Source organism: Otolemur garnettii, unplaced genomic scaffold (assembly GCF_000181295.1).
Source record: "Otolemur garnettii isolate 467f Iridium unplaced genomic scaffold, OtoGar3 scaffold00029, whole genome shotgun sequence".
Classification (NCBI taxonomy): Eukaryota; Metazoa; Chordata; class Mammalia; order Primates; family Galagidae; genus Otolemur; species Otolemur garnettii.
Genome location: NW_003852424.1, coordinates 16659201 through 16670634, shown reverse-complemented (window position 1 = coordinate 16670634; position 11434 = coordinate 16659201). Strand labels below are relative to the sequence as shown.

At 50.7% G+C, this 11434-nt stretch overlaps 1 protein-coding gene and 1 non-coding gene across 2 annotated transcripts; both read left to right on the top strand.

The window, feature by feature from the left end:
- Positions 1-1989: 1989 nt before the first annotated feature.
- Positions 1990-10803, top strand: EEF2 (eukaryotic translation elongation factor 2). Its single transcript, XM_003788746.3, has 15 exons — positions 1990-2070; positions 3044-3258; positions 4419-4600; positions 4694-4905; positions 5246-5424; positions 5612-5717; positions 6312-6425; positions 6791-6929; positions 7059-7254; positions 7724-7982; positions 8474-8581; positions 8968-9321; positions 9552-9734; positions 9831-9963; positions 10435-10803. Exons 1-15 carry the CDS (start codon positions 2068-2070, stop codon positions 10626-10628), a joined length of 2577 nt encoding a protein of 858 aa, XP_003788794.1. The 5' UTR covers positions 1990-2067; the 3' UTR covers positions 10629-10803.
- On the top strand, positions 5096-5160 carry LOC111724990. The gene has a single exon (XR_002773184.1). It is a non-coding gene; the product is annotated as a small nucleolar RNA SNORD37 (small nucleolar RNA).
- Positions 10804-11434: the final 631 nt, after the last annotated feature.

Sequence of the window (11434 nt, the reverse complement as noted above, 5' to 3'; positions counted from 1 at the left end):
AGCTACTTGGGAGGTGGAGGCAGGAGACTCGCTTGAGCCCAGGAGTTGGAGGTTGCTGTGAGCTGTGATGCCATGGCATTCTACCCAGGGTGACATCTTGAGGCTCTGTCTCAAAAAGAAAAAAAATTATGAGAATAAGAAACCAGATACTCATCTATTAAGAAAAAAGGTATAAAAAAAAAAAAGAAAGAAAAAAGGTATGCCTCAGCCCAAATGGCTTATAAGCCTACCTTGGAAATGAACATAAAATGTGAAACGAAGATAGCTCCAGGTATTGCTGACGTTTGCTCCCTGCCACGCCCTAAACCTCACCCGTTCAATAGGTATTTATTGACCATCTCCTACACACCCCATTTCCCCCTAGGTTAAACGGTGATGGCAATAGCAATCTCTGATTATACGAAAGCAGGGCTATGACTGAGCTATATAAAGCAAAGTGCACAAAGCAAAATTTTCAGGGGGAGAGAGGAGTGAATAGGTTTATTTCAAAGTCCAGCCTTGAATTTGCATGCTTTTTGTAGACGCTCACCTCCCCCTCTCCCGGCCCAGTAAAAGCAGTGAAGTCGCTGTCCTTTTTTATAGAGTGAGTTTTGGGTAAGATTTACTGAACAGGGTTTTCAGTAAATTGCGTTTTCAGAATTGCTCTAGGAGGACATCATTCAACATTGCAAGTAAATACTGAGCTCCTACTAGGTGCCAAACATTGAGCTGGGTTCTTTATAAAGCATAAAGATATTCGATTGAATGTTAATTCATTTCCTCGAGCCAAAGATCTGAAATACATAACACTGTTTTTTAGGGTCAGATTAGGACACAAATGCTAAACGGTCTTCCTGCGCCTCCTCCTGGAGAGGAAATGGAAGAGAAAATGAGATTGCGCAAAGAAAAGAGCTTAAGCCAGTGCCTGTGACATGGCAAAGAGACAACGAAAATAAATGCTTTATTAATAGCATTGATAGATGATTAAAATAGCCAACGTATTGAACGTTGGTTGTCAGGCATGGTGCTGATCCCCATGCATGTATTCAGTTTATTTTACACTACCTCCCCCAAATTAGCACTGATTACTCCCCCCTCCCAATTTACAGAAGAGGAAACTGAGGCCCAGAGAAACCCTACTAGATAGTGTAAAAACATGCAGTTTGATGAAGCCAGGAAGGCATTTTATTCACTGTTTTATCCACATTTAATAATGCCTGGTACCTAGTAGATGCTCAGTAAGTACCTGTGGGCTAAAAGTGATTAACCACCATTTAAAAGTATACATAGGATTTCAAGTTATTATCGGTACATAATAGTTGTATAATACCTGCTTTTTTTTTTTGTACGAAAGGTCTTTATTGGTGGGGGGAGGAAGGCTGCAGAGCAGCACCGAGAAGAGAGGTGAGAGAGATAAGGAGAGAGTAGGGAAGAGAAGAGAGAGAGAGAAGAGAAAAGCAAGGGGAAAGACGGGAGAGAGAGAAGGAAGGCAGAAGGAGGCAAGAGAGAATACCTGCTTTTTAAAAAGCTTTTTATGTTGAAATAATAGGCAAGAGGTTGACAAACAATACAGAGAGGTCGTGAGTGTGCCTTCTCTCAGCTTCTGCCACTGGTATCTTCTTACATAACAATGTCCAAAGCAAATTGACTTAGGTTATCATCCACAGACTCTATTCACCTTGCACTGTGCTTTTAATAGCAGTACTTGACATTTTGCAAACTAATACAGTTTTTCTGATTATTATTCTCGCTAAAACAACGCTCTCCGCTTTATGCACCTCAACAGTGCACACCACAGTGCAGGCCCAGGATGGATACGACCACTGCGCCTCGGACGCCGGCCCCTTAACCTATTACAGGCCAGGCCGGCACCCAAAGGGTTAACTAGGAGTCGCACCTTTGTGCGCCTGCGTGCCGCGCCTTGTTGTCCCGCCCCCGCAACGCAGTCATATGACCCGCCCAGCCGGCGTCAGCCTACAAAAGGCTCAGTGTTGACGTCAGCGTTCTCTTCCGCCGTCGTCGCCGCCATCCTCGGCGCGACTCGTCTCGCTTGGTTCTACCTGGGAGAATCCACCGCCATCCGCCACCATGGTGAGTAGCTCTGTTCAGCTGTTGTCTCGGAACTAGGGCGGGCCCTCTGCGGGGCCGGCGCTGCCTACCCTGGGACGCTGGAGCAGACCGGATAAAGAGTATACATGGCGGCGGCTGAGTCGGGGATGGGGAAGCGGCCATGTCGGCGCGCCGCCGTCTTCGCGGAGCCCCTTTCGGATTTCGGGGGCGCCGTTCCTTATGAGAGCACGGGCCCGGCTGGCTCTGGGTGGTGGCGGGAACAGGGGTGGGGTACGATGATGTGGCAGAGGTTGTAATGGCGGGCACCGCTGTAGAAGTGGAGAGCTGGGGTGGCGCCTTATGTAACCCGCACGCCGCGAGTTTGAGTTCGATTTTTTGCCGGGGACCTTGGACAGCGGGGAAATAGCAAAACAGGGGAAGCGACGCAAGTAAAATTTCTCTTTGTGGTCCGAAAGCCTCGTGATAACTGGAGCCTTGGCCTTGGTCTTTACTTTGACTCCCCAGTGGGAAAAGCTGGCGTCTAAGCCATGGGGCATGGATTTTTGACGGTTAGCGTTGTTTTTGAGCTTTGATATCCCGGTAGTTGTGGCTCTTTCTGATTCCCTAGGGAAAGGGATGACCTTGCGTTTTAAAGAAGGTTTTTTTTTTTGGTTGAGAGAAGCCAGGGTGGCCCAACAGCAGGTTGGAGATGGTTTTGGCTTTATTAGTTCCATATTTGACATGTAGAATTTTCTAGTGTTGTTTTTGGTGTTAAAGAAATTGGTCACGTTTGGGGACCGTTCTGTGTCTTTTGGGTTGTGAATTCTGAATGACAGCTGGAATCAGTGGTGCCTTGAGATTGGTGGAGTGCTTTTCAAGGGGCAGGGTTGTGGGCCACCACAGCACCATCCCCTTCCTGGCCTTTGACCTGGCAGTTTTGGTATTGACTGGATGTTTTGTGCCAAGCTGGGTTCCCAGAATTCCAGGCTGATCTGAGCCACCTCATTTCTCTCAGGTGAACTTCACGGTAGACCAGATCCGGGCCATCATGGACAAGAAGGCCAACATCCGTAACATGTCTGTCATTGCCCACGTGGATCATGGCAAGTCCACGCTGACAGACTCCTTGGTGTGCAAGGCAGGCATCATTGCATCGGCCCGGGCTGGGGAAACACGCTTCACTGATACCCGGAAGGATGAGCAGGAGCGTTGCATCACCATCAAGTCAACGTAAGCTCTCTGGTGCCCTGTGGACCTGGGTGGGTGACTGGCTCTCTGGTTTGGCAGCTAGCAGCAATGGGCTAAGTTGGTGGGAGAGACCTGTGGGCACCATCACTTTCCTCCTCGGACCTTCCAGTGAATCTTGGGATGTGTTAGGGCCTGTGTCATGCTGTGGGGGAGAGTGAGGTTCTATCCAGGGTGACAGCTGGGGGAGGCACAAGGGTGAAAGGGCATTGGGAGCTAGGGATTCTTGAAGCGGGGGTTTAACCTATAGTAGTTCTCACTTTTTTTTTTTTTTTGAGACGGAGCCTCAAGCTATCCCCCTGGGTAGAGTGCCATGGCTTCACAGCTCAGAGCAACCTCCAACTCCTGGGCTCAAGCGAGTCTCCTGCCTCCGCCTCCCAAGTAGCTGGGACCACAGGCGCCCGCCACAACGCCTGGCCATTTTTTGGTTGCAGCCATCATTGTTGTTTGGCGGGCCCGGGCTGGGGATTCGAACCCACCACCTTAGGTGTATGTGGCTGGCGCCTTAGCCGCTTGAGCCAGTAGTTCTCACTTTTGGGGGGAGTATATCTGACCCCAAGGGACACTTGGTAACATCAGGAGATAAGTTGCTCCTTGATAGGGAGAGTGTAACTGGTATTTAGGGATGGTGAAAACAACCCGTATTGATGGGACAGTTTCCCGTGGCTGTTTTGGCCCCAAATACGAAAAGGATGAGACTGGAATGGGCAAGCACAGGGCATGGTGACCATCAGTGCAATCTATTACCAGCTATTAACGTTGTAAGGTTCTCTCTGATCAATCTTAGCTGGGGCTAGAAAAGAAGAAAGGGCAAAAGTGGTCTCTGGGGTTTCTTTAGTCTTGCCTAGTCAGTATTTTGAGTCATATGTGACGTATGCAGAGGCATAAGGGGCTCTGAGGAGCTGGTGTGGGAGATTGGTACCTGGAGTCCCCATCCCTGGTAGAAGTAGAGGGTGGGTCAGCTCTTGTGTGGGAAACCTGAGGTCTGACTCTGGGGATGAATAATCAAGAAGGGGAGGGGACAGGGTGGAGAGTGCTGAGTGGTGGCTCTGGCTGTTGGGGCTCCCTTGGGCAGCAACTTAGGGTGGGTAGGATAGCTGATGGCCAAGTGTGGCTATAGTCTTAACCTACCCTTCTCTCCTTAGTGCCATCTCCCTTTTCTATGAGCTTTCTGAAAATGACTTGAACTTCATTAAGCAGAGCAAGGATGGCTCTGGTTTCCTCATCAACCTCATTGACTCTCCTGGGCATGTAGACTTTTCCTCAGAGGTGACAGCTGCCCTCCGAGTCACCGATGGCGCCTTGGTGGTGGTGGACTGTGTTTCAGGTAAGCAGCAGGTCCTCTGCGGCAGGGCCTTGAGGGATCTTGAGCCATCCCCGCCTCTGGATGATAGGTGCCCTTTTTTCTGCCTGTTCGTAGGCGTGTGTGTGCAGACAGAGACAGTGCTGAGGCAGGCCATTGCTGAGCGCATCAAGCCTGTGCTGATGATGAACAAGATGGACCGTGCTCTTCTTGAGCTGCAACTAGAGCCTGAGGAGCTCTACCAGACCTTCCAGCGTATCGTGGAGAACGTGAACGTCATCATCTCCACCTATGGGGAGGGCGAGAGTGGCCCCATGGGCAACATCATGGTATGTGTCCCTGCCTATTCCCCAGCAAGTTGAAGGGCTTTCTGCCTGGTCCAGGAGATGTCCTGGGGGATTCTGAAGAATGTTCACCCCAGGAAACAGGTTGGGAGAGAAGAAAAAGGCTAGAATGTTTTTACATCTGATTGGATCAAACCCTTGAGATTTGCCTGCAGGTGGGGCTGGGTGGGCCCTTGTACATGATGACTGACATTTCTTCACTTTGACCTGACGTCTACTGAAGAAATCTAGTATCTGAGGCCTATGGTGTTTGGTGGAGTTACAGCTGCAGATTTGCCCAGGGCCCCACTATTAAATGCTCCTCATTTTTTTTGTGTTTTCCCAGATTGACCCTGTCCTTGGCACTGTGGGTTTCGGGTCTGGCCTCCATGGTTGGGCTTTCACCCTGAAGCAGTTTGCAGAGATGTATGTGGCCAAGTTTGCAGCCAAGGGTGAGGGCCAGCTTGGGCCAGCTGAGCGGGCCAGGAAAGTGGAGGACATGATGAAGAAGCTGTGGGGTGACCGGTGAGCCTCACAGGGAGGGGAGGACAGGGCAGGGGGAATCTGTGACACTCCAGCAGCGTGATGTGTTCATGACACAGCTCAAGATCACCAGACACCTTGTGGAGTTCTGCCCATGCTCTATTTTTCATAGCTATGTGGGTTTCTTGCAGCCCCCTAAACTGGTTGGGATGGGCTTTTTCTCTACTAGGTACTTTGACCCAGCCAATGGCAAATTCAGCAAGTCAGCCACCAGCCCTGATGGGAAGAAGCTTCCCCGGACGTTCTGTCAGCTCATCTTAGATCCCATTTTCAAGGTGAGGATTAGAACCCAGTTGAGCCCCACAGCAGGTGCTCATGGTCAGGCATCTCTGTTAGTGGTAATAAAAACATCTTTTCAGAGGGGCACCTGTGGCTCAAAGGAGTAGGGCGCTGGTCCCATATGCTGGAGGTGGCAGGTTCAGACCCAGCCCCGGCCAAAAACTGCAAAAACAAAAAGAAAAAAACACATCTTTTCACCTAGCAGCTCCTAACAGGTCACCTGAGCCACTTTTTGTTAGCTCACAGTGCAGGGGCAGGAGATACAGAAGATGGGTGAGAAGGCATTTTTAGGACTTGCATAGTGGGGACCAGAGGGTTTCTCTAATAGATGGTGGTTAGGTGGAGGGCAGGTGGGAGCTTTAGCAGGAGTCTAAAATGTCGTAAATTAAAAATTTTTTACTTGCCTGTTAGGTGGCCTTCCCCCCCCCCCCCCAGTAATTTTCCATTAGGCTTTATCTGGATTTGATTAGTTGGGTCATGCCCTTGGTGGTAAGTGGGTCAGGCTTTATACAGTGTAGCTGCTGTTCCATGCCTGGTTTTAGGCTGAAAGCAGCAGGTTATCTAAACTCTTCCCGTGTGCACTTTCTTAGGTGTTTCATGCAATTATGAATTTCAAGAAAGAAGAGACAGCAAAACTGATTGAAAAGTTGGACATCAAGTTGGACAGTGAAGATAAGGACAAAGAAGGCAAACCTCTGCTGAAGGTGCGTGAGGAGGTTCTGGCCCCTATGGAGAGCTAGTTTTTAGTAGTCATTTCTGAACTAAGGTTGCCGTTTTTATGGGTGGTCAGACCCTGGTCTTTGGGTGCTGAGATCCCATCAGGGAGATGGCTGTCAGTCTCTTGTGACCTCTGGTTCTGGGCTCTTTTCCTTAAGGCATTGCGTCCGGCCTCCTCTGGGATGGTGTGTATGGGCAGGCGTGCACACAGCCTGGATCCCCTTCTATGAGGGGTACACTTTTTAGGGAGAACACAGTTTCTTACTGTTCACTTAATAGCTCCCTGAGAAAAGAAAGCTCATCCTGGGGTGCTTCCAACTCTTGTGCAAGCCCTTTTGTTTCTGTCCCACAGGCTGTAATGCGCCGCTGGCTACCTGCTGGGGATGCCCTATTGCAGATGATCACCATCCACCTGCCTTCCCCAGTGACGGCCCAGAAGTACCGCTGTGAGCTTCTGTATGAGGGGCCCCCAGACGACGAGGCTGCCATGGGTATGTGGATCATGGAAATGGCTGAGCTATGGCATGTATCTCTGGTCAGGATGCCTTCCAGGGAGGGACTCCAGAAGGATAGACTGCATAGCAATAAGGCTTTCCTATCTGGGTTTTATCTGTCTTTAGGCATTAAAAACTGTGACCCCAAAGGCCCCCTTATGATGTACATTTCCAAAATGGTGCCAACCTCCGACAAAGGTCGGTTTTATGCCTTCGGACGTGTCTTCTCGGGGCTGGTGTCTACCGGCCTGAAGGTCAGGATCATGGGGCCCAATTATACCCCCGGGAAGAAGGAGGACCTCTACCTGAAGCCCATCCAGAGGTAAGCACTTCGGCACTATCTGTGGTCGGTTGCTTCCCTGTTCAGTACGTGGCTCAGGAGGGTGTGGAGAGGGTTAGTGTTAAGCTATTTCCAGCTTATTTTGTCATCATGGCCCAGTGAGGATGAGTAAAGTCTCTGAGAAAGCTGATCAACTGTGTGTGTCGTGAAGCCCAGCTCAGAGTTGGATGTAAATGTCCTTGAGTTCCAGGCAATGGTCTTGTCCCATGTTCAGAGTGGGCAGTGAAGGTGATGTTTAATGGCATCCCCACTGCAGCAGCAATTGTGGGTTGGCACTTGTTCCAGCTCCTCAGGAGTCTGATGTGTGTCACGGGCAAGTTGGTGCGTAAGTTAGTTATCTGGGTTACGATTGGAATGCAGTCAGTTCTTAGCTCCAAAAAGGCCTTGGCTTGCTTCTTGGGATGTGACCTGGCTACCTGGCTTTTGGCCTACTGACCCCTACTCTCTACAGAACAATTCTGATGATGGGCCGCTACGTGGAGCCCATTGAGGACGTGCCTTGCGGGAACATCGTGGGCCTGGTGGGTGTTGACCAGTTCCTGGTGAAGACAGGCACCATCACCACCTTTGAGCATGCCCACAACATGAGGGTGATGAAGTTCAGTGTCAGCCCTGTTGTCAGGGTTGCTGTGGAAGCCAAGAACCCAGCTGACCTGCCTAAGCTGGTGGAGGGGCTAAAGCGCCTGGCCAAGTCGGACCCCATGGTGCAGGTAGGCATGGGAAAGCAGATGCCACCTGCAGAGGAAGGATTTGCTGTGGTCTGAGGTGTGGTTGCTATGGTTTGGAGATTTGAGATATTTGTGAAAGTAGGGATCTCTGGTTTGTGGTGGGCCTGCATCTTCCCAGGTAAAACTGCTGCCTTTCAGGTGGTAATTTCTTGCCTAGGTAACTGCTGCCTCCCTTTTTTAAGACTGCTTGGATTCTACATGTCTACTGTGGGTTGTGAATCTTAAATTTGTTCAAGGGTAGTGTGGGCAGGACCTGGTAGCAGGGCTTACAGGGCCTCTTGCTGCCTTTGGGTGTTGCAAATTTCTAGCACTGTCCCCTAAGTTGTTTTGGGGGCAGGTGAGCATCTTCTATCAACTGGAGGGTACATAAGGCTTGCTTTGTGCCCATCCTTTGAGTCCACAGTCCCCAGACTATCCCTGAGCCTACGCGTGATGCTAGGCCAACACTCAGGACTCAATCTTGGCCTTTTCAGTGCATCATTGAGGAGTCTGGGGAGCATATTATTGCAGGCGCCGGGGAGCTGCACCTGGAAATCTGCCTGAAGGATCTGGAGGAAGACCATGCCTGCATCCCCATCAAGGTGAACAAGGGTGCTATGTCCACACCCTTCACACCAGCCTCCCTAGGCCTTGCCATTGGGTGTTCTGCTTGTGAATTATGTGCATGCTAGCTTTCCCTTATTCTTTATTTGTAAGAAAATAGCAATATGCTCAATGGGCTCAGACCAGGCTTGCTTGCAAAGCTTTGTTATCTTCCAGTGGATGCTACTGTCTCTCCTGGATCCTGCAGGCAGTGGGTACAGACTTCAGGGTAGACCACGCCCCTGTACTTAACAAACATGGTTCTATTTATTCCAATTTAATACATCACTGCTGTGTTAACTGTCTGATTGGGAAAAGCTTTAGGAATTCTTCTGCAAAGATCACCTCTCCCTTCTGGGCTGTGACCTGTTTCTTCCTTTTGCAGAAATCTGACCCAGTTGTCTCATACCGTGAGACAGTTAGTGAGGAGTCCAGTGTGCTCTGCCTCTCTAAGTCCCCCAACAAGCACAACCGGCTGTACATGAAGGCTCGGCCCTTCCCTGATGGTCTGGCTGAGGACATCGACAAGGGCGAGGTGTCTGCCCGCCAGGAGCTGAAGCAGCGGGCCCGGTACCTGGCTGAGAAGTACGAGTGGGATGTGGCTGAGGCCCGCAAGATCTGGTGCTTTGGGCCTGATGGCACTGGCCCAAACATTCTCACTGACATCACCAAGGGTGTGCAGTACCTCAATGAAATCAAGGACAGCGTGGTGGCTGGCTTCCAGTGGGCCACCAAGGAGGTGGGGACATAGCTCTTGTGAGCCAAGTTGGTAGTTCAGTGGGATGCTGGGGTCAGGCCTAGGAGGCAAACACTTGTGTGAGAGTATGGGTACCTCATCTGTGGTCTGTGGCTCCTGGTGAGGATGAGGGCTGCTGAGGTAGGCAAGATAAGCGGTACCAGGTTTGCTTGGGGCCAAGACCTGGAGGGCTTGACAGGGGGAACTGATTGTGGCTCTGTCTGACCTCATAGGGAGCACTGTGTGAAGAGAACATGCGGGGTGTGCGCTTTGATGTTCATGATGTGACATTGCATGCGGATGCCATCCACCGTGGGGGTGGACAGATCATCCCCACAGCCCGGCGCTGCCTGTATGCCAGTGTGCTGACTGCTCAGCCCCGGCTCATGGAGCCCATCTACCTTGTGGAAATACAAGTGAGTAGCCCGCCCTCTGGCCCATGCCCTGTGAGATCGTATATGGTTGGTGTTTTGTCTGACGGCCCGAGTGGCTTGCTTTCCTTTTCATGGCAGTGTCCAGAACTAGTGGTCGGTGGCATATACGGTGTACTGAACAGGAAACGGGGCCATGTCTTCGAGGAGTCCCAAGTGGCTGGCACCCCCATGTTTATTGTTAAAGCCTACCTGCCCGTCAATGAGTCCTTTGGTAAGTGGCAGCTAAGTGCTTACAAAGCTCAGCAGGCTGTAGTCAGGCCAGGCCAGGAGGGACAGACGTCTAGCTTAATTTAGGCTTGGCAAGGCGTGTGGCCTGGGCTTCTTTGGGAGCAGTTGGTGTAGCCTGCTGCATTTTGCAATTGGGAGGCAATCCAGTCTTGAACCCTATTAGACCCCAAATCACTAAGCATAGGGGGAAAGGTTCTGCTACCCCAAAGTTCAGAAGGCTTTTGGGTGTGTAGTTTAGGGATATCTCAGGGATGGGGCTAAAAGAGTAGCTGGGCTTTAGCTCACCACCATAAAGGGCTATCTTAGTGCCTAGTTGTCTGAACTGAGGGGTAGTGTCCTAGTCATTTTCTCATACATGTGTGCCTGTGGGGCCAACAAGGTATCATAGGTTCCTGTAGGACCCACTGTTCCTGGGAAGACCAGTGAGTCTTGTCCCTGTTCTTTACCCCTACAGGCTTCACTGCTGACTTGAGGTCCAACACAGGTGGCCAGGCCTTCCCCCAGTGTGTGTTTGACCACTGGCAGATCCTGCCCGGAGACCCCTTTGACCACACCAGTCGCCCCAGCCAGGTTGTGGCAGAGACCCGCAAGCGCAAAGGCCTGAAGGAAGGCATCCCAGCCCTGGACAACTTCCTGGACAAATTGTAGATGGCCCCTGCCGCAGCACCCCCCACTTCGGTGGGAGGGGCTCAGCACCCACACCCAGTTTGACCACAGCAGCACGTCCTTACATTCTCAGACAACACCTCGAGACTGTCCCGACACGACACAGTGATGTTCTACCTGAGAGGTTCTGGGGCCATCGCTCAACGTTAACACTTGATGCCGTTTCTTTTGATATTTATTTCCAGATTGCGTGGGCAGCAGAAATGCCCTTTTTACAGGGACCGATTTGGCCGGTGGGGCAGTGGGAGGAGGGATGGGACATTCAACTTTTTCTTTCCATTTCTTCAGAGGGAAACTCAAGATGTCCAAAAAAAATTTTTAAATGAACGCATTAAGAGGTATATTTGGGCAAATGGTCCGTAGTGGTTTTTTCCCCCAGAAAGGAGGAAGGAACAGCGGGTAGGTAATTTCTAGAAGGCAGAGAGTCCTGTGTGGTGTGACCATGAGCAACTCCAGCTGTTAGTGCCATTGGAATAATAAATTTGATACGGTGGTGACTTCATTCTGCCTCATTCTTGTGGCATTTTTGCAGGGGAGCAGGGCTCCCACAACCCAGTATCAAGGCCACAGTGCTATTTTAGGACCAGAGGTCAATGTAGCCTAGAAGGGGTAATCGAGTGCCTGAGACCCAAGGGGCAGAGGCTGTCTCAGTAGTGGGTGCTGCCGAGTGGAATTCAGTGGGGTGGTGGAGGTGGGATTGCTGAGGACAAGAAGTAGGACAAGTGCAGCAAGGAACTGAAGTTTTTTTTTTTTTTTTTGTGCCCCTCCCTTCCCACCACCTGATATTT